The sequence below is a fragment of the Pimephales promelas genome, chromosome 5, assembly GCF_988280905.1.
Source record: "Pimephales promelas chromosome 5, fPimPro1.hap1.1, whole genome shotgun sequence".
In the NCBI taxonomy this organism is placed as follows: domain Eukaryota; kingdom Metazoa; phylum Chordata; class Actinopteri; order Cypriniformes; family Leuciscidae; genus Pimephales; species Pimephales promelas.
Genome location: NC_142773.1, coordinates 14345956 through 14369275, shown reverse-complemented (window position 1 = coordinate 14369275; position 23320 = coordinate 14345956). Strand labels below are relative to the sequence as shown.

Genomic DNA, 23320 nt, shown 5'->3' with positions numbered 1-23320 from the left:
AATGAAAACAAAGATTAGTAAAGTTATAATTCTTGGGAGAGAATATATTAATCATGCTAAGTATCAAGACTAAACAGCATTGGCTTTCTCAAGTGTAATGACTCAAACAAAGCCAACTATTGCTGACCCAGCTTATTTGTCAGGTGACATAGCAAAAAGAGATAACGCGGATATTCAAAGTGAAGGCATTATCAGACACTTTGTGGCCTGAAGTATAGTGTTGTTCATTTGATGTTGGGAAACTGGATTATCCAATAAAGAGGGTAAGCAACGATCACTTTGAACTTTGCTTTGAAGTTATTCATCCACTAATTAGAACTGCATCCCTAATCTGTCAACAACAATTAAAGAGATAGTTCACCCAAACAACATTCTGTCATCATCTTTTCACCCTCATGTCATCCCAAACCTGTATGACTTTCTTTCTTCTGTGGAACACAAATACAGAACTTTTGATTTATGTGCTGGTTACTCTTTCCACTTAATGGGGACTAAAGTTTTGGAGCTTCAAAGGGGATGCATAAACATTAAAGGTGTACTTCAGTGGCTTCAGTCATACCTCACTAGCTGATCTTTCACGGTTTCATGGAGACAAGAGGTCTCTGAGTCACATCAGCTAATCACCGGGGTGCCTCAAGGTTCAATGCTCACTTCTCTTCTTTTTTCCATCCACACAACCTCGCTGGGCATGATTATAAAGGAGCGTGGCTTCACTGCTATGCAGATGAATCACAGCTCTGTCTTTTTTATTATATAAAACCTGATTACCACGGACTGTCTCAACTCGTATCTTGTTTGGAAGACGACAGAGCTTCTTGTAATCCTGGTCGGAACTGGGGTCTGCAACACTAACATCACTCAGGACAGCAAGGAACCTGGGGGTAGTGTTTCACGACCAGCTGAACTTTACCACTCACATCTCAACAATGGCCCGGTCATGCAGATTTGCGTTTTACAACATCAGCAAAATCAGACACTTTCTGTCAGAATACACACCACAGCTACTCGTCCAAGCGCTTGTAATTTAAAGACTTGACTACTGCAATGCTCTACTAGCTGTACTATAGTCTTCACTCAGCCAATGTCACAAGATAATCCATGTCACACACCTCATGAACTCCCCAACTGCCTCCCAGTTGTGGCCAGAATCACATTTAAAGTTCTAATGCTGGCTTTCAGGGCTACCACGGGAACAGCTCCCCCTACAATCCACAGGTCAAAAATACAGGACACAAACAAAGGAGAAAACCGCTTAGAAACGCTACTAACAGTAAAACAATACTTTGCGGTGAGTGAATGAGAACACAAGGTATTTATAGACCTTATTCATCAGAGCAGCGCCATGACAGGTATGAAAGTGAGGCTGTGAGGGATAGACTTACCGTGTTTCCAATGGCATCCGCTGTAAAAAGCTGAATAAAGCGGCTGGATTACTTATAATTTTCCACAGCTTACATTGTCGGGAGTTTTTTGTCTACTGACATTTCTTTGAAAGATATTTTTCCAGTGTTTCATGAGCAGAACAATCCGAAAACACATTAAATAACAGTATAGCCCATTTAAGAGATGCAAGTCCTCACAGCCTCGCTTTCATTCTCATTAAAAATCAAAGATGGCGCTGCTGTGAATAAGGCGTATAGTGTGAACTGAACAAGACAATGAGAACCAGGTGAATGAGATGAGTGCTGATGAGTCCGGGCAGTGATTTCTGGGAAATGTAGTATTGAGTGAAACATGAACATCTGGTGTGGAGTGCCCTCTGGTGACTCTCAAGGGCACTCCACCTTGAGACCGTTACACTTGCAGATTCAGCCTGCGCAATCTACAGTCTGAACTACACATTTGTTCACTACGCCATCTGAACATCTGTTCCAATAACAGCAGGACTTTGATTTTATACAACAGCTCGGGAAACAATTAGCTAATATTGAATGTTTTTAAAAGCTAATATTACCTACTTCAATTTGGAGACAACATTGCTTTTTTAATTTATTTTTTTTATCCCCAAATGAAAATAGTTACAAATCCAGTCAAAGCTGAATGGGAAAAAAAACTAAAGAAAAAACAACAAACCAGGTATGAGATTAACATAAAAGTTTTACACAGAGACCTGGGCATTACTTCTTTTCAAGCCAAGAAGTAATTCAATATAATATTTCATTTCCATCTTAGTAATATTGGGTTTAATCCATTTTTGAAAATGTATATATTAATTATGAATAAAGAAATGGGTTGGCACTGACCCATCCTGTTTAAAGAAACTTGTGGAGAAGATTGGATTTATGTTAAAAGGTAAATCTGAATCATTTCAGAAGTTGTGAAAAACGCCTTTGAACTGTATTGGCATTGAATATAAGTCTATCATGTATCCTTAAATGCTCACATGAGTATATTGTAACTCTGTATTTGACCATGCTGCCCCATTTTTTTCTTTGTTTTCCCTTTCTTTTTTTGTCTTTTTTTGTTATCTTAAAACTGGTTAATGCCAATGCTCCATGCTGTTTATTCTGAAAAAAAAAATAATAATAATAATAAAAAAAAAAGAAAAAGGAAATGTATATATTATTAGCTCATAATTGAGCATGGATTGAAAATGAAAGCCACGTTCGTTTGTAATCTTTGTCTATTGAAATAAAACATTTATATTCAGAAATATAAACTCACATACATAAAGGTTCAGGGAATTTCTTCCAGGTCAATCCAAAATGTTTTTTGTTTTTTTTAAACCACACAAAATCACATTTGGTATCTAAAATTAGAAGTGTTTTAACCCTATCATACAGTATTTGGTACATTAAAAAAAACTGTACACAATATACCACATGCCTTCTGATATCTGATGTCATACTTTTTTAGTTGAAATGTCCCCTCGTGGTACACGGATTTTGCTGTGAAATCTTTAATGATCATGACTTGAAAGCGAGATCTACTGCCCTCATGTGACGGTAAGAGGAAACACGACCACTGTAACCACTTCAGCTGAAGGAAATAAACTCTTACATTTGTAAGCACAGATCCAAAAAAAGAGAGAGAGAACCAAGACTAGCAAAATTCCAACCTGTAATGATCATTACATTTGAATTATTTGGAGAAACAATAAGTCAAATAAGTTTACCAGTAATTTGTCCCATATCATTATTTGATTTTTTTTTCATAACCAGCTGTTAACGAACAAAAGTACTGACAAAGATGTTTATTGACCAAAGTTTTAGTTTTACCCGTGATAAAGTGGACAAAACAGGTGGATCATGATGATAAATAAAACTAAGGGGTGGGAAACTTTTTATGAGTTTTGACCGTTCATTCACACAACAACAATGTTTAAAGGTACACTTCATTCATTTGCATTAAGCTTTGTATCTTTAGAAACCCAGTCATATTTTTGAATGGTCATGGTGTATTCCCTTATTTACACCTGAGATGGGAGAAATAAAGATTTAAGTGTTTTATTTCCTGCTTATGACGTAAAAATCGTCATTTTGCGTCATAATAAGCAGGGAGTCACATTTCATTAAAAAGTCTAGAGACTACAAACATTAGCTCATTATTATTCAAGGCTGTGGGACCCACTGACCCCACAGGCCTAATACAGATCACTGGGTGCGACTTAACTTGCAGATACTGAATCAATATCAGCCATCTTGTTTGGAAGCTAAGCTAACAAGCGCTGTGAAGATAAGACAGAAGAAACTAAACATGATACGAAAGAAGAGGATTTTGAAATTCTGCTGCTCAAATCTGATGTTCGTGGCTATCTTTACGAGCCGCAATATAGTGAAGAGCAGCTGAGGCTGATGGAGGAACCGGAGGCGGCTGCCTGTCGCAGTCGAGGAGCCCAGACTGGATCTAGCTGGGCGGACTGCTGTGCATGTGCTCTCGCTGTGAACTACGAACACAGATAGAGTATGTCTGCTGCAGAGAATTCAACGATGGCAATTTCTCCGGAACGAAATCTCTGAATCAGACGAGCACACAGACGTTTGTGTAGTGATGTGAACCATCCTAGTTTCGCCTGACTGAACATCCAGGTATCATGCTGTAATTCACCATATAGAAATAAATACAAACGAGGAGTAATTCACTAATGAGTTTCCTAGTGTAACGTTAACGGGGTTTGTTGTTGTGAAAAGAAGGAGGCGGGAACCGGCGAACATTTAAACATTTTAATAGTAAAATGAACAAATACAAAACGAAAGTATAAGCCAGCAGAGCAGCCACTCATTGACGACTGCTGTAACGTTACACACAACAGAAACAAAACAACATGAAATCAGGCCTGTTTCTCTCTCGATCTGCCGTCGTCGCTCCTCATTTAATGCTTTCGCTCCTCTGTGAGAGACGCGAGACCGGAGACCTCTATGAGAGACTCGCGCCGTCCTCTTACGTCCCTCGCCCTCGATCGTCCTGCTCGCCTTATGCCTTGTTCACACTAAATGATTTTAAAACGTCGGGCTGAACTGCGTGGTTCACACTACATGACTTGCTTTCTGTGAAATCAGGAGTGTTCAAGTTGTTTAGCTGTTTAAATATCCCATGTGACTACCGTGGCTCAACTATAAGTTTATCAAGCAACGAGAATACCTTTTGTGCGAAAAAACAAACAAAAATAACGAATTTATTCGACTATTCCTTTTCTTCCTTGTTGGCCTGAAACGAGACTTCCTTAGATTTCCACGACGCATGCGCGAGACTTGCGATCACCTTCAACTACTTCAGTTCAGTTCTCGCGCATGCGTCGTGGAAATCGCATGGAAGTCTCGTTTCAGGCCAACAAGGAAGAAAAGGAATAGTCGAATAAATTAGTTATTTTTGTTTGTTTTTTCGCACAAAAAGTATTCTCGTCGCTTGATAAACATATAGTTGAGCCACTGTAGTCACATAAGATATTTAAACATTTTCTTCATTGACTTTCTGGGCCGTCAAGAGCCAGTCCCTTAGGAGCCAATGTGGTAGTGAGACAGCTCTCAAATTTAATCAAAAATATCTTCATTTGTGTTCCGAAGATGAACGAAGGTCTTACGGGGTTGGTACAGCATGGGGGTGAGTAATTAATGACTTAATTTTCATTTTTGGGTGAACTAACCCTTTAACTCTCAAGTAGGTCCTTTAGGGCGTCGTGGAGGGGTGAGGTGTCTAACTTGCAATGTAACTACTGAGGTGCCTCAAGGCTCAGTGTTTGGACCACTTCTCTTCTCCATCTACATGTCATAGGATCTGTCATTCAGAAACATGTTTTTCCTATTTTTCCTTTTCAGCCAGATGATCTAGCAGAAGATGCTTGCATCTCGGCCTGCCTGACAAACATTTCTTGCCAAATGTCTCTTGACATTTCTTCAATGACAAGTAATGTAACCAAATGGGTTCTCAGCATGAGTCCTCAAAACCCATAAAGCAGTCGGACAGTCTGCACTCTGCACTGACATTTTCAAGAGTTCAACAGACTAACTTTCAAACTGTGGTTCCTTCTGCAGTTTTACTTCTGTAGCATGTAACTTCTACAAATTATAATGTCCGCTACTGACCGCATCATTCATGAATCCATGACACTCAGCAGTTGCATACTGAACAAACAAATCAATGCATGGCACCACTTCTCCGGCCTTGCAAACAGCCCTTGAGCTGTTCATACATATTCCAGGATGTGTGTACTGATTTATTGTCCACAGCTCCACCTTCAACATTATAAATAAGTCAGAACCAGCCTTAAAACTTCCGGGAGCTCAGTAAATCTATCTGAAACTGGGCTCTTGAATTTTTATCAAGCAGCCTCCAGGTGGTCAATATGTGGGAACAGATTCACAGGAACACTTACGTCTTTCTTGTCTTACAGACCCGTGTCTTTCCAGGTTCTATTGTTATTTTAGCATCATTGAGATACTACAGTATTATAGATTTTTTTTATTAGATCCTTACATTTTCATTTTCATTTAATTTAAAGGTTTAATAAATTTGTTGAGTTTTTTTCAATTGTAAATTTTTTTTAATGTCTTATTTTATTTCAAGGTTTTACTATGGTTTTAGATTTAGATCTCAGTAATAAAAATAACCCTGCCAGGTTCAGCACAATCTACAACACTTGCGAGATAATGTTGATAGGCTAAATCTTCACCAGTTGTCAACAAAACATCATATTTGTCTCTCTACTGGGTTAAGCTGTGTTTGTGTCTTGCCCCACTGCATTCCCCCATTTTGCATTCACATTCACTGAAATGTAATACCTACTATGAAAATGCATTCTCTTTTTAACCCAAGTCCTAAATACTAAAAAGATAGTCATTTTTTTCAAAATACCTGCATTGCACAGAGCTGCTACCTCAGCTATAAATAATAGCTTCTCACTATTCACCTATGACTGTCTCCACTTCAGCAACCACATCATCAAATTTACTGATGACAACACTATTGTTTGTTTCATCAGTGATGAATGAGGCGTAAAACAGTCTTGGATGTCAGCAAAACAGAGGAAATTATTTTTGGGCAACTCGATTTGGAATCCGATTACATTGGACAAGATTGTAATACGAGAGATTGTCCCTCAAAAACAGTTACTGCGATTAGATAAAAGACAAGATATAATTTACTCTTCGCTGTGAGTCAGCATTGTGTCCTATAACACTTTCTGTTCTGCCCACAAATAAGCTCACACTACATTTTGTAATATTTATGTAATAGAGGAGCTTGCCTCAAGAGGTGTGCTAGCCTAGAGGCTGCGGTCTTTAGCTTCCTTTTATAGCGCCCGCCCCCAATGCCGGTCAAGCTGGTGCTAGTACAAGTCCAGGGTTGTCCAATCCTGCTCTTGGAGGGCCACTGTCCTCAAGAGTTCAGCTCCAATTAAACACCCCTGAACCAGCTAATCAAGGTCTCACTAGGCACTAGAAACTTCCAGACAGGTGTGTTGAGGCAGCTTGAAGCTAAACTCTGCAGGACAGTGCAGTTGGAGCACCCCTGGACTAGTCACATTGGTGCCATGATACAGGTGGGATGGAGGTTTAGGGGGGCATTTAGGGTACCAGTGACGGCAGTCTTAACCCCGTCACCTAACTGACGTTAAAGGTAAAGCGTCAGTTGTATGACGGCCTGGGATCGTCATGTATCCGACGTTTAAGGGTACCCTAAAAAGGCGGATGTTGACGTATGGTCAAAAAACGTCAGTTATATGACGTCTTGGGATGAGACTGTGTTAGTTGCTTCTATGGGCTTCTACCTTGACTTCATGCCTCCATGTCCCCCCGACTGCCTCATAGACAGTAAAAGATTGCCTGCGAGCTTCTCCTCCTGTCTATTCGGTAATGTCTTTATCTTGCGACAGAAAGCCCCATGGTTATGACGCAATATTTAGCCTATTTCGAGTCGCTGTGGTATTCCTCCATACATTATAGTTATATAATGTTAAAGGGTTAGTTCACCCAAAAATAAATTCTGTCAGTATTTACTCACCCTCATGTTGTTCCAAACCTCTATGTGTTTATTTGTTCTGTTGAACACAAAGGAAGATATTTGGAAGAATGTTTTAATCAAACAGATCTCATTCCCCGTTGACTTCCATTGTAGGAAAAAATACATACTATGGCAATCAATGGGGAATGAGATCTTTTTGATTAAATCATTCTTCCAAATATCTTCCTTTGTGTTCAGCAGAACAAATAAACACATAGAGGTTTGGAACAACACAAGGGTGAGTAAATACTGACAGAATTTTCATTTTTGTGTGAACCAACCCTTTAAGGGAATACCATAGTTTAATTTGGAAAACAAATGGTAGAGTATCCCTTTAAAGCTGGAGACACACTTAACGACTGAAGGCCGATTATGAATGTAATTTGATAATTACGACTGATCATGCCCAAACGCGCTAAGACAGTTGCATTCAGTCGGGGTTCCCAGTCTGTGTATAAAATCTGCTCCAGTCATTGGAAACAGTCAGTAATATATTCAGTTCTGCTAGTTGTGTTATGAGGCAGCAGACACCAGGGGATCCATACGCAGTATTTATTGAAGAATCATGCAGGCGGCCAGGGCGGAGCAGGCTGTGCAGGTGGCCAGGGTGGTGAAGAGCCCTCGGGCGGCAAGGGCGGTGATGCCCTCTCAGGACCAGACACCGGCTCGGGACCAGACACCGGCTCGGGACCGGAAAATAGAACAGAAATGGTCACAAGGACAGACACAAACACAGAAACAAACACTGGCTCGGGAGAAGACATCGGATCGGCCATCTTGTCCGGAGACTCTGGATCAGCCATCTTCCGGGGACACTGAATGAGGATCGTGGTTGGGCATGAATGAACTGAACGGTTCAGAGAGTCCTCCTCGGAAAAAGATCATTAAACACTCTGTGCTCATTGAGGCAAGATGGTCCAGTTCAATGAACTCTGAAGTCCTCGATGGGCCGATTCTCCTGACACAGACGCAAGATCTGGAAGTCTAGGCTCCTTGTTGACATGGCTGCTGGATCTCAGTGTGGCGAAGTCTTCTGTTATGAGGCAGCAGACACCAGATCCATACGCAGTATTTATTGAAGAATCGTCAAACAGCCAGGGATCAACAACACCAAACAGAGCAATGGAGGCAAGGCAGAGACAAACCAGATACAGGCAGAAAGTCGAGACAGGCAGCAAGAATCAGAATCCAGAGAAACAGTCCAGGCAGAAAAGGGTCAGTAACGATAAACAATCCACAGGTCAAAACACAAGAATCAGACATGGGAGGGAAACCACTCAGCATTGCCACCAACAGTAAAACAAGACTTTGTGGTGAGTAAATGAATGAACAAGGTATAAATAGAGAGTCAGAATAAGGTGCAGGTGTGTTGCGCAATCAGTTCCAGGAATGAAGCATTATGGGGATTAGAGTTTTAAGTGAAACATGAACCTCTGATGTGGAGTGCCCTCTAGTGACATTCAAGGGCACTCCACCTGGTGACCGTTACAATTTATTAAGTGTGTCCATGGTATCCACAAGTTTCCTATAATAGTATATTAGGAAATAATTTCACAACCTTTATTATACACACTGATGAATAATGCATCATCTCACCTGTAGGCTAAGTCACCAAAAACCCTTTATAAAAATATAGGGGAGAGCGAGGCACTTAACGCTTTTTGGTTTTGGCTCAATTCATTAAAAAATAATTAGGTTAGGTTCATTTTTTTTTTTTTACTCAAGTAACATACACATCTCTGCTACAAATGAACAGAAAGTTTTTTTTCTAGGACATACCATTTTCGTAGAGTTGCACTGAACAAGGCAGTCTCATCCCAAAAAGTCATATAACTGACGTTTTGGGATGTCTTTTGACCATACGTCAATATTCGCCTTTTTAGGGCCCCCTTAAACGTCGGTAGATGAGGTTATGGGATCCTAACTCTACCCCAGACCTAAACCTAACCCTAAACCTAACCCGTCACCTAACTGACGTTAAAGGTAAAGCGTCAGTTGTATGACGGCCCGGGATCGCCATCTACCGACGTTTAAGGGGGCCCTAAAAAGGCGGATATTGACGTATGGTCAAAAGACGTCCCAAGACGTCAGTTATATGACTTTTAATTCAGAACTATTTTATTTGTATAGTTTGATATTGTTTGTGCATCTGTATAGGTAGATATCCATAAATCCATCCCTCATCCAATCATCCTTCTATTTTGGATCAATATCATAGAAACAGACTTAGAAAAGAGCTGCACAGTTTTGCAATAAATAATAATAAATAAAATCATAAAATATCATAAATGCAATTGAAGTAGATTTGTGTGTGGCAGCTGCATGTACAATTAATAATAATAATAATAATAACAGTAATAATAATAGAAATGTGTTTAAAATCACAATTGTAAGGGTTCAACAAAGTCCATTTCTAAGTCTAACAAAGTTAAATGTATAAATAATACTCAAACCTGAAAAGTTGTGGGGCTCCCTGTTTTCATTTGATTATCATTGTACACTTGATATCTTGTAACACTGTGTTACAACTAACCCTGCTGTGTATTACATATTTTAAGCCTGGCTAACAGTTGCTAGGAATTGCTGACATGTTTCAAAACGGTGCTATGTGTCACGAAGTGATTTTGTGTGTTTTCGTTATTAGTTATTGCCCGTCTATTATTTATCCCAGGTGTTTCTCATTTCTCACGCCCCCTTGTTATCTTGTCTAGCTCATTTTTCATTGATTATTTAAGCCCTGTGTTTCTGCCCTGTCTTTGTTGGTTGTTGAATTTATGTGTGTTACGTTGGTGCTTTCTCCGCACAGCGTCACAGAACAACCAACCTCAATATGGGTCCAGCAGTCGTCAGCAACCGGGCTATGACAGAATACCTGTCGTCAGTCTTGCAAGAGGGCCGGTCTGTCCAAAGGTACGCGAAGGAGTTCCTGTCCATTAGCAGTGTGGGAGCGCTAGAGGATGTCCAGCTCATGGGCCTGTTTCGGAACGGGCTGGATTATGAGATCGCTCGATGGATGCCGCGGGACCTTGCCAACTGGACTCTTGACGGGTATGTCGCTCGGGCTTGTTCCTTGCAGGACCTCTTCACTACTGCCCGCTTATTCTACTCGACACCTGCCGAGTGTACTTTACCCGCGAAGCCCTCGTCGTCTTCACCGCTGGTTCACGTCAGTCACGACGAGCCCGCGCTTCACGTGCGCATTGACGAGCCCGCGACTCACGTCAGCCCAGCCGAGCCCGCGCTTCACGTCAGCCCAGCCGAACTCGCAATTCACGTGAGCCCCGCGAGGGAATCTCCAGTTCAAGTGAGTGATCCTGTTCAAGTGGATGAGTCTCCGGTTCAAGTGAGTGAATCTTCAGTTCAAGTGAGCGAGTCTCCTGTTCCAGTGAGCGAATCTTCACTTCAAGTGAGCGCTGAATCTCCACTTCAAGTGAGCGCTGAATCTCCTCTTCAAGTGAGCGCTGAATCTCCTCTTCAAGTGAGCGCTGAATCTCCTCTTCAAGTGAGCGCTGAATCTCCTCTTCAAGTGAGCGCTGAGTCTCCAGTTCAAGTGAGCGCTGAGTCTCCAGTTCAAGTGAGCGCAGAATCTCGAGTTCAAGTGAGCGCTGAGTCTCCAGTTCAAGTGAGCGCTGAATCTCCTCTTCAAGTGAGCGCTGAATCTCCTCTTCAAGTGAGCGCTGAATCTCCTCTTCAAGTGAGCGCTGAATCTCCTCTTCAAGTGAGCGCTGAATCTCCTCTTCAAGTGAGCGCTGAATCTCCTCTTCAAATGAGCGCTGAATCTCCTCTTCAAGTGAGCGCTGAATCTCCTCTTCAAGTGAGCGCTGAATCTCCTCTTCAAGTGAGCGCTGCATCTCCTCTTCAAGTGAGCGCTGCATCTCCAGTTCAAGTGAGTGAGTTGTCCAGCCCAGCGAGTGTGTCTAGCCCTGTGACGCGCCGCCGCAGGAGGAGGAGAAGGAGGACTCGTTCGGTTCGCCAGGCCCCGGTGAGCGTGCCCAGACTCCTCGCCCTGCCGGCCCCGCCTCTGCGCCTCGCCCTGCCGGCCCCGCCTCTGCGCCTCGCCCTGCCGGCCCCGCCTCTGCGCCTCGCCCTGCCGGCCCCGCTTCTGCGCCTCGCTCTGCCGGCCCCGCCTCTGCGCCTCGCTCTGCCTGCACCCTTCAAGCTCCGCGAGGCCTTTCCTGTACCCGTTCACCACCCAGAGGTTCCTCCCGTGAATTTCCCCAAGTATTTTTTTGGGGGGGGCAGTAGGTACTCTGTGGGGCCATGGAGGCGGCACTGACATGGACCGCACCTGAGTCTGCTTCCCCCTCGTCTCTGCCTGAGCCTGCTCCGCCCTGGCCGCCTTCACGTCCTGCTACGCCTGCCTCGTCCTGCTCCGCCCTGGCCTCTGCCTCGTCCTGCTCCGCCCTGGCCTCTGCCTCGTCCTGCTCCGCCCTGGCCTCTGCCTCGTCCTGCTCCGCCCTGGCCTCTGCCTCGTCCTGCTCCGCCCTGGCCTCTGCCTCGTCCTGCTCCGCCCTGGCCTCCGCCTCGTCCTGCTCCGCCTTGGTCTCCAGCCCAGTCTGGTAGGCCCATGCTCTGTGGCCCAGGCCCGCCTTGGCTATCTCCTGGTCCTGTTCCCCTGCACGGGCCTGGCCCTCCGTCCCTCCCCCAAGACTGTCTCCGCTTCACCGCCCTCCTGAACTTTTTGATGTTTGTATGGGCGTCGGGAGCCGCCCATAGGGGGGAGGCTATGTCACGAAGTGATTTTGTGTGTTTTCGTTATTAGTTATTGCCCGTCTATTATTTATCCCAGGTGTTTCTCATTTCTCACGCCCCCTTGTTATCTTGTCTAGCTCATTTTTCATTGATTATTTAAGCCCTGTGTTTCTGCCCTGTCTTTGTTGGTTGTTGAATTTATGTGTTACGTTGGTGCTTTCACGTCTCTCGAGTCTTGCTTCTAGTGTCTTGTTTTAAGTTTGTTTAATAAAGCTACACTGCGTTTGGACCCAGCCTCAGCTCTGTTTCTCCGCACAGCGTCACACTATGTTTGAGACAACAAGACAGTGATTAAGGCAATATAAAGTTAGATTTGGAAATGTACATTCACTGTTTTTTACTGCTTTATTTGCTCATTTGTTATTGCTGTTCAGTTCATTGCATTTTGATGTTCATGTCATGTATTTTTACTCAATATGTAATATAACTGTTAATTTCTGAAATGTTTTGTTCTGTTAGTAAAATTGTAGAATTAAAAAAAATGCTAAACTTTGACAAAAAGTTTTTTGTTGTATGTATTATAATTGTGATTTTATAATATTTAGATATGAATCCAACTGGAAAAACTTATGAACTTGTGAAAACTAAAGATATGTAGTTTGGTTAATCAGCTTATGGTTTAGGTCTATGGCCATCTAGTGGTTTAAGTGAGTTTTTTCAACCCTTTCATGCATGAAATATGATATCATCAGACATGAATTTTTTCCTTTGTGTTTTATTGCTCTTAGGGCATGGAAAACAAAATTTGATTTTTTTCCCCCAAATTTTTCAAAGAGATTTCCAGATGTCCACTTGAGTGGACAGCATGCATTTATAGTTTAAACTGAAGAGATACTGTATTAAACATACAATAATCAAACTGATAAAGTATGTGTATTTAACAAACTAATCAATCCAATTACAACAAATCATGTGAAAACTTTAATATATATAAATAAATGCAGTACAAGCAACATTAATTACGTAAACAGATATTTTTTTGATCTAAGAAGTAATGCATTACGTAATTAGATTACTTTTTGATGAAATTAGTAAAGTAATGCATTACAAGTCACAAATTATGTAATTACAAATTCAAGAAAATGTTTTTTAAATAGATGTCCACTGTAGTGACCACTATGCGTGAAAGGGTTAAAACTGCAAACAGTTTTTTTTGCCTATTTAAATATTTATTTATTTATTTATTGAAATTTAAAAGATATCAAAAATCCTCTAAAAACTGCACAAATGTTGAGTAAAAACATTGATAAACAGACTAAAATTATATTTGTATATAATTCTGTTACAAAATTAAATGTATTGTCTGGGCTGGGGTCCCTGGAGACCCCAAATATAATGAGTATAGACAGAAATGAAGATAACCAGAGGGTTAAACGACTACATTGTCGACTGAAAAACTATTCAAACTACATTTCGTGACACAATAACAGTAGTATTTTGAAATTTCACGGCCTTTCTCCTTTGAACTACACTATATCATGACCAAATACAGCCAGAAACAAATGTTCAGTCTTGCTTGTGAAAGATAATTCCTCGAAACCAGTTTTCAGTTGTGTGGCGATTTGTACAGCCCCAAGAAGCACAGGCATCTATGTATTTATTATGTCCATGATACTATGTCTATAATAGCCTACAAATTTCAGTCCGAATGAGCAGCGCAGATAAACTGTTAACAATTTAAACATTGTTTGAGAAAGATCATTGTAAAATAAATAAAGAACGTCATCCTCCACTCCATGATTAGTAAAATCATAAAAAAAAAAAATACCTCTCCAAAAAAAAAAAAAAAAAAAAAATCTCAACAACCGGCGTGATGACGCATTTAAGTGATCCTGCAAGCTGATTGGCTTCCTTCACGTCCTACGTTTTGGGCAAGAATTAGTAATAATTATTACTATTATTATATTGATAAACGGATTATCAATATAATAATAGTAATAATTATTATTATAATAATAACTGTTTAAAATTAAGTTTCGATTAGCGCTTCAGGCGCACGTGCGTGGTTACGAACGATTTGAATTTTAGTTGCCATAACGACACGTGTTATGCATTATGTGTACATTTGAAGTGATCGTTTTCTGACTTGGTTGAGAGACGAGGCGAACAATTCAGAGACTTTTGCGCAATTCTACACAAAACTTCTGAAGCTGAGAGACCTTTATTCTATAAGAAGATCGGAGCATATATCCTTTACATATTTTACGTTTTAAATAGTTCATATTGTTTTTGTGGAGACTAATATTTTAATTGTTCTTTTCTTACGTTAGAAGGAGTGGGGAGTTTTTTTATTGTTTTATTTATTTTTTTTAATTTATTGTTTTATTTGATTTTTTTTTGTTTGTTGTTTATTTAATTCTTAGTGTTAACTTTGAGTAGAGTTGGGTATTGTTCTTTTTTAAATATTGTTTTTATTGCAGATTGGAGGACGTCAAGCATATATCCTTTACATATTTTACATTTTAAAGAGTTCATATTGTTTTTGTGGAGACTAATATTTAATTGTTATTTCCTTACGTTAGAAGGAGTGGGGAGTATATTTTTTTTTGTCGTTTTTTGTTTATTGTTTTATTTAATTCTTAGTGTTAACCTTTAGTAGAGTTGTGTTTTGTTCTTTTTTTAATATTGTTTTTATTGCAGATTGGAGGACGTCAATGGCTCACATCTGGGGGAGAGGAGGTGAGGGCTTTAGTTTTTTATTTGTAAATGGTATGATATTGTTGTTGTAGCATACAATGATTGAGGAAATTAATGTGAAGGAACTTGTGCAAGGTAAATTTGATCCCTCAATGTTTCTTGCTACAGTAAGTGATCACATGTATTTGATTCCTTGCATATGAAATCGTGTTATGTATAGTAACCATTTGAAATTGACCACTGACATTGAGTATTGGCTAACTATGTGAAATATCCCACCCTTAGGCCGCTCCAGATCCAGGAGAGCTGATTTCACACAGACGGCTGGTCAGGAGGTTTGGAGACCCGTTTCCGATGACCGCGGTGAGGATACGCAGCCAGACCCGACCCAGACACAGATCCAGGAGCTTCATGGACATTTAACACAGTCTTCGTCTTCTGAGTTGTCCGTTTCTGTGTCCACAGGTCCGGCTCACTGGAGGAAGGAGGGGCAGAGCGGCACCCAGAGGAGCCCAGATGATGGACGTCCGTCCACTTCGTCGAAACACTCTCGCAGAGGTCAGAATAGGCTTTGACCAATTCTTACATATAAATATTATTTAAAAAATCATAACAAAAAAAAATAAAGTTTTTGATTTCTGATATTTTCCACAGACTCATCTTCATCTTTGTCCCTCTCTGAGGACAATGTGGAGAGGAGGTTCTGCAGAGAGTCGTTGAGGCTGAGCAGCAGAGGCTCGTACAGTGTGGTGTGGAGGTGGAGTGGTGATGTTTCGGAGAGCCAAAGCGAACAGGACAGTGGCAGCAGCTGCGGTTTGTCCAGGTCCGACAGCTGGGAAGGGTGGCTGTGCCCTCCGCTGCCGGGTCAAGTTGCTGAAGAGCCATCAGAGACTTCAAGAGGCCGAACTGCTCGGAGTGCCATGGAGTCTTCTCCTGTGAACAAGAGCTCAACAGGTGAGACTGAAATAAGGCTGGCCAGTGTGAAGTGTATAGAAAGAGATTTTGCAATTTCAAGTTTTTAGCATTTTAATGTCTGGTGATTTTTACATTCTCAAACTGCAAAATTATCAAATATAATCTTCCTTTAACCAACAAAAACCATTGCAGTTGAATAAAATGGCCGTCGTGCCGACTGAGTCATGAAAGTTGTGAAATGCTATCTTGGGACATTTATGCAGGCTTTTAGCAGAAGGGTAGCTTGGAAATATTTCCATTACTTAGGATTTGTAACATTACAGATAAGAATTTAACAGTAAAATGTAAGTTATGTCATGATATCATTCATTTGACATCAGAGATGTTTCTCTTCATTTCAGGAAAGCCTACAAGGAAGAGGAAAAGATTTGGTCGTTTCCTCCACTGGCTATGGAAGGCTATGAAGGGTTCTTTCTGCTGCCGTTGCCACAGTTGTGCTGTGGATGTTGTCGAGCCTTTTGTCCCTCCAGCAGATCTGGAGCCGGAGCCAGAGCCTGATCCAACATCACCACCTGATCCTGATCCAACGTCACCACCTGATCCTGATCCAACGTCACCACCTGATACTGATCTCTCCGGTGTCGAGCCAAATAATGGTAAATGGCCAGTCCTTATTTCTCTAAATTATTTTAAACGGTATTGCCTTCTTGTGTTAAGAGAATATTCATATTATTTTCACCATATTATTATTGTTTTCTCGACACAACCGGGACTGATATTTTTTTCAAATAAAACAATCTCTCATACTGTATATTTCTGTTTGTTTTTCAGAGTCCTTTGAGTCTCTTTATGAAGCGGGAGCGATGATTGGATGCGGAACGTTTGGCAGTGTGTACAGGGGAACACGCAAACTTGATGGCAAAAGGGTAAGTCTTCCCGAATTGTACAAACATTTTGCTTTTGTGCGCATCAAAACACATTCAGAACAATGTGCAGATGGTACTTAGTGCAAGGTCAGGTGCTTGAAAACTGTTACTGAAACTGTTTTTTATTTTGCAGGTTGCCATCAAGCGGATGCGCAAGTGTGACAACTTTCATTATCTTGACATTGTAAGTCGGGCAAAACCTGAATATGTATTTAGTTGTTTAAGTGCAGATTGCTGTGTAGTTAATACACACATAGGAAGCATTATGTGTAAATGTGATTGACAAATAAGCCTAGAGCCACAACAGAAAAAACGTTGAGCTCTTTTGAGGCTCTTTTGAACGTATCTAAAAAGAAAAGTGAGATGTTTCACCCAGCTAACCTTCTGTCTACTGCTTTTCTCTAGCCTGGGCATCCCGAACCTCTCATTACAGAAGTGGCGCTGCTGTTAATGATGAGGCGAGAACCCATAAGCCCCTACGTCATACAGCTGTACGAGTGGTTTGAACACCCTCGCAAATTCTCTCTCATCATGGAGTTCCCCGAACCCTGCGAGAGCTTGAAGGACTTCATCACTCGCCGTGATCCTGATGTGTGTGAAACAATAGCACGGGTCTTCACGCAACAGGCTGTTCTGGCAGTTCAACACTGCATCGAGCATGGCGTTTTTCACAACGACGTTCATGCGCAGAATTTCCTGCTGAAGAGAAACTCGTTAGACCTCAAGCTGATAGACTTTGGCTGCGGTCAGCTATTCAGCAGCGAGGGCTACGAGAGCGACATATACCTTGGTGAGCATTTTGGGAGTGTGGAAACCTGAATGTAGTGTCGCTTTAAGAAAAAAAGCTCAACAATGTGCAAATGTCTCGTTTACAGGAAGAAATGATCACTGCCCACCTGAAGTCTTCACAGAGCCCAGATTCCACGCCGTCCCAGCAAATGTCTGGGCTCTGGGAGTGATGCTGTACGAGATGCTCAACGGATCTTGTCCTTTTCAGAGTAGAACGGAAGTCATCGAAGCCAAAGTTACATTTCCCAATTCCAACTTATCCAGGGGTGAGTGAATAATACAGTATGTACATGTTGAATATGAGCGATGTCTAAGTTGGGGAAGACGTGAGGCACGAAAGAGGTCTCTGCAAGGTTTTTTTTTGAAATGATGCTTTATTTTGTCATTATTTCCGCTCAATGCCACTAGTGTCGCAGAAACAACATACTTTACTTTTAAAGTAAAGATTAAGGAACATTTTACATTATATTAGTCAGGTTTAGATGCTGTTTTCATAGATTCCAAGTCACATGACTAACCAGCTCTCTCCTTGTTAACATTTGTACAGAATGCAGTGATCTGATTAGGCAGTGTCTAGCCCGGGATCCAGCGAAACGGCCCACGTTAGAGCAGATGTCCCAACATACATGGATTAGAAACGATCTACTGTAGGAGTTCAGGAGATTCACTCGATCATGATTGATGATTTCAGGTGTGAGGAAGTGTAACAGACAGAGTAGGATTATTATCACTTGTCTTCAACTCTGGATCGTTTGTTGTAAGATTTTCACGTTTGTGTTCTTGTTATAGTCAAGTCACCTTCATTTATATAGCGCTTTGTACAATGCAGATTTTTTCAATGCGGTTTTACGGTAGACGGGAAAATAAGAGAATCAGTGCAAATAGAATTCAATTCTGTTGTAGCTATAACAGCTCTTAAAATATCAGTCATGAGTTGACTTGTTCATATAATCTGTGTATTGGATAGGAAAGAACACACTTGCTGTCCTTGGTGGAGTGCTTGAGCTGGAGACTCGACCCGAATCCTGAAGTCCAACCCCAACCTGACAGGAACTCAAGCCGCCACAGCAGAGGGATCAGAGCCAATCAATTGTTTTTTTTTTTGTTTTTTTTTGTTTTTGTTTTTTTATGTAAAGTGCTTTGACACACTACTTTTAAATGCACTATATAAAATTATTATTTTATGAATTCAATTTTTAGACATGTTTTTGATTAAACCTTATAGGAAAAATAAAACAGAAAACATAGAACTGGGTTAAAACAAACACACACACACACACACACACACACACACACACACACACACACAGTAATACATTTGTAAGGCTATACTATGTATACTGCCTGCAGTGCACTGTAAACAATGTGATGTGATAACCACCAATTATTGTTGTTTGATTTTTTTTCCCATTCACTGTTTGTTTTTTTTTTACTATTTTTTTTTTACTGCTTTATTTGCTCATTTGTTATTGCTGTTCAGTTCATTGCATTTTCATGTTCATGTCATGTATTTTTACTCAATATGTAATATAACTGTTCATTTCTGTAATGTTTTGTTCTTTTAGTAAATTGTAGAATTAAAAATGTAGAATTATATTAAAAACAGATGATTGAAATAAATGATAAAATCTAAAGACTCCAACATTTGTTTGTTTTGATTCTAAGCATAATGTAACATAATCGAAAAAAACTTTTGTCAGTGCAAAAAAAAAAATGCTAAACTTTGACAAAAATTTTTTTGTATGTATTATAATTGTGATTTTATATTTAGATATGAATCCAACTGGGAAAAACTTGTGAAAAGATATGTAGTATGGTTAATCAGCTTATGGTGGAGGTCTATGGCCATCTAGTGGTTGAAGTGATTTTTTTTTAACCCTTTCATGAATGAATTATGATATCATCAGTCAGGATTTTTCCCTTTGTGTTTTTTTTTTTTGCTCTTAGGGCATGGAAAACAAAATTTGATTTGATTTTTTTTCCCCAAATGTTTCAAAGAGATTTCCAGATGTCCACTTGAGTGGACAGCATGCATTTATAGTTTAAACTGAAGAGATACTGTATTAATCATAATACAATAATCAGTATTACAATAAATAGAATTAACTGTATCAATCATAATGCAACAATACACAATACAATAAACTGTATTAACCATAATACAATAGCAATAAACAGATAAAGTATGTGTATTTAACAAACTAATCAATACAATTACATCAAATCATATATATATATATATATATATATATATATATATATATATATCCGAAATATTGCAAAGGAAATTGACCTCCAAACAATTTGCACTTTGTGTATATAGGATATCAGAACATGACATGAGGATGTGATTCCATGTATTAAACTTCAACATCTTGGAGCAAATGGTTTCAATAAAAGTTTTTTTTTATACTGTGTTAAGCTAACTTTTACCAAGATTGATTATATTTTAAGAATAATGAAAAGCAAAGATTATTCAAATGCTTCTTTTTCAAATAGCCTACATTAGGTTAAACCAACTAAATTAAACGGAGGTTAGATTAAGTATAAATGTCATTTTAAGGTAACTTAACATAACATTTTTCATAACTTTTTTGTTAACAGTTACAGGTTGAAACTGTTCACAATCTGTAAAACGTGTATAGCCTATTTGCATAATACTAGTGATGGGCAGTTCGGATAATTTTACTGACTCGGATCTTAGTCTGTTTCAGCAAAATGAACAATTTTTTTTTTCAATCAATTTCTTCAGGAAACAGAATTTAATTGAAATTATGTTTCAGTTATGTTACTAGCCAAATTCTCAATTTAAAATAAGAGAGAGAAAAAAACTAATGCAGCCACTGACAAATTATGAGAAACAGAAATTATTAGGTCTTCAGTCTGTTAGTTTGCCTCACACATCCCGAACCGAGTCGTACTTTCATTTGTCGTGACGTGATTCCCATAGGGTAGTATGCAGCCTGTACCGGAAACGTCTCGGTTACGGATGTAACCCTCGTTCCCTGAGTAGGGAACGGAGACGTTACGTCAGAAGTGACGGAGATTGGGGGTTTCGCATAGAAAGCCAATCCTCTTCGAGTATTTAAAAACGAGCCAATGGCGTGCAATTTTTTTTTTTTTTTAGGGATCCCACTTTAACACAGGATTACCAAGGTACACTGGGAAACATATCCCGGGAGGGACAAGCTACCAGCTGCCTACCAAAGGGAGGACTTACAAATACGCATATGGCCACATAGGAACGCATATGGAAACACTGGAGCACCAACCGCAGGTGGCTACTAAAATTTAACTCCAGGGGTGGCAGATGGCTTGCCAAGGGAAGACACATGCTCAGAGAGGCTTACAGTGGAAAATACACATAAGACGGTTACCATGGGGAACCGTGCACATGGAGGCACCTAGCCAGCATCCAGAGCAACAGCAGTGGTGCCCGCATCGTCGGTGCTGGAGGACTCAAGACTTCAATGGAAGAACTGAGGAGATATCGCACTTATCCAGTCCGGGGAGTGGAATGGCGAGCAAGCGAAGACACCTAAGCGGGTCCAGTACTGGCGGAAAGGACACCGGCTCAATTCGCAGATTATAGAATCTGGCGAAGGTGTTGGGTGTCGCCCAGCCTGCAGCTCTGCAGATGTCTGTTAGCGAGGCGCCGTGAGGGCGCCGTGAGGGCACGGACGGCCTTGCTGCTGGTAAGACAAAGCAATGGCGTCCACTATCCAGTGGGACAGCCGTTGCTTTGAGAGAGCCCTTCCCTTCTGGCTCCCCCCATGACAGACAAAGAGCTGGTCTGAGGTCCTGAAACACCACGTTCTGTCGACATAGGTGCGGAGAGCACGTACCGGACAGAGCAGTGCCAAGGCTGGGTCTGCCTCCTCCAGGGGCAGCGCTTGCAGGTTCACCACCTGGTCCCGGAAGGGAGTGGTGGGAACCTTGGGCACATATCCAGGCCGGGGTCTCAGGATCACGTGAGAGTAAGCCGGCCCGAACTCCAGGCACGCTTCGTCAACGGAGAATGCGTGCAGGTCCCCCACCCTCTTGATGGAGGCCAATGCAACCAGGAGTGCTGTCTTCATGGACAGAAACTTTAACTCTACCGATTGCAAAGGCTCAAAGGGATGCCTCTGCAGTGCACTCAAAACTACCGAGAGGTCCCAAGAGGGTACGAGGGGAGGACGAGGCGGATGTAGCCTCCTTGCTCCCCTCAGGAACCTGATGACCAGGTCGTGCTTCCCTAAGGACTTACCTTCCACTGCTTCATGAGAAGCGGCAATGGCCGCGACGTAAACCTTAAGGGTGGAGTGCGACAGCCTGCGCTCCAACCCTTCTTGCAGGAAGGAAAGCACGACCGCGATCGAACATCTCCGGGGGTCTTCTCCGCGAGAAGAACACCAATTGACGAAGAGGTTCCACTTCAACACATAAAGGTGTCTCGTGGACGACGCTCTTGCGGAAGTGATGGTTGCCACCACCGCAGGTGGCAGCGAACTCAAACCTGCCTCGTCCCGTCCAGGAGCCACACGTGCAGCCTCCAAAGATCGGGACGAGGGTGCCATAGAGTGCCCCGTCTCTGAGAGAGTAGGTCCTGTCTCAGAGGAATAGGCCAAGGAGGTGCTGTCGCGAGGAGCATGAGTTCGGAGAACCACGTCCTGGTGGGCCAATAGGGGGCTACCAGCAAGGCCTGCTCCTCGTCCTCCTTGATCTTGCACAACACCCGTGCAAGGAGGCTCACTGGGGGAAACGCATACTTGCGTGGGCCCCGTGGCCAGCTGTGCGCCAGCGCATCTGAGCCGAGCGTACCCTCGGTCAGGGAATAAAACTGGGTGCAGTGGGATGAGTCCCGAGAGGCGAACAGATCTATCTGTGCCTCCCCGAACTGGTCCCAAATCAGCTGGACCGACTGGGGATGGAGTCGCCATTCGCCGGAGATAGGACGGACCCGTGACAGTTCGTCGGCTGCCAGGTTCCGGTCTCCAGGAATGTATACTGCACGAAGGGACCTCAGGTGCTTCTGACTCCATAACAAGAGGTGGCGGGCGAGCTGCGACAACCGGCGTGAGCGTAGACCCCCCTGGTGGTTGATGTACGCTACTGCCGTAGTGTTGTCTGAACGGACAAGCACATGCTGGCCCGTGAGCAACGCTCGGAAGCGGTGCAGGGCGAGCCATACTGCCAGCAGCTCGAGGCCTGTCCAGGAACCCGCGGCTGCATGCCAATTGCACATGGCACCCCAACCCGTGGTAGACGCATCCGTGGAGACAACGAGATGCCTGGAAACTCGCTGAATAGGGACGCCGGTCCGTAAGAAGCTGAGGTTCGACTACGGGAAGAAGGTTCGGCGGCATGCTGGAGTCACTGGAACTCGGAGCGAACCGCGATGCCATGCCCACCTCGGGACTCGATCGCGAAGCCACAGCTGAAGCGGTCTCATATGAAGCAAACCGAGCGGCGTTGCCGCGGCCGCGGATGCCATATGCCCCAGGAGCCTCTGAAATAGTTTCAGTGGAACCGCACTCTTGCCCTCGAACTGTCGAAGACAAGTCAGCAGTGAGTGCGCGCGCTCGTTCGTGAGCTGCGCGGACATGGCGACTGAGTCTATCTCCATGCCGAGAAAAGAGATCCTCTGCACGGGGCAAAGTTTGCTCTTTTCCCGGTTGACCCGAAGGCCCAGACGGGCTAGGTGCCGGAGCACCAGGTCTCTGTGTTCGCAAACCTGAGCTCGAGAGTGTGCCAGTATCAGCCAGTCGTCGAGATAGTTCAGGATGCGAACCCCGTGCTCGCGAAGGGGAACAAGGGCTGCCTCGACGATCTTCGTGAAGACACGAGGGGACAGAGCTAACTCGAATGGGAGAACCGTGTAC

At 42.3% G+C, this 23320-nt stretch overlaps 1 protein-coding gene across 2 annotated transcripts; it reads left to right on the top strand.

The window, feature by feature from the left end:
- Window positions 1–15274: 15274 nt before the first annotated feature.
- LOC120461432 (serine/threonine-protein kinase pim-2-like) lies at window positions 15275–19385 on the top strand. Of its 2 annotated transcripts, XM_089131009.1 has the most exons (9): window positions 15275–15384; window positions 15481–15780; window positions 16143–16397; window positions 16573–16667; window positions 16801–16851; window positions 17073–17457; window positions 17543–17722; window positions 18004–18147; window positions 18424–19385. In XM_089131009.1, exons 2-8 carry the CDS (start codon window positions 15747–15749, stop codon window positions 18105–18107), a joined length of 1104 nt encoding a protein of 367 aa, XP_088987135.1. In that variant the 5' UTR covers window positions 15275–15384; window positions 15481–15746; the 3' UTR covers window positions 18108–18147; window positions 18424–19385. The 2 variants fall into 2 exon arrangements, with proteins under 2 accessions (XP_088987135.1, XP_088987136.1); XM_089131010.1 differs by lacking the exon at window positions 18004–18147.
- The last annotated feature ends 3935 nt before the right edge of the window (window positions 19386–23320 follow it).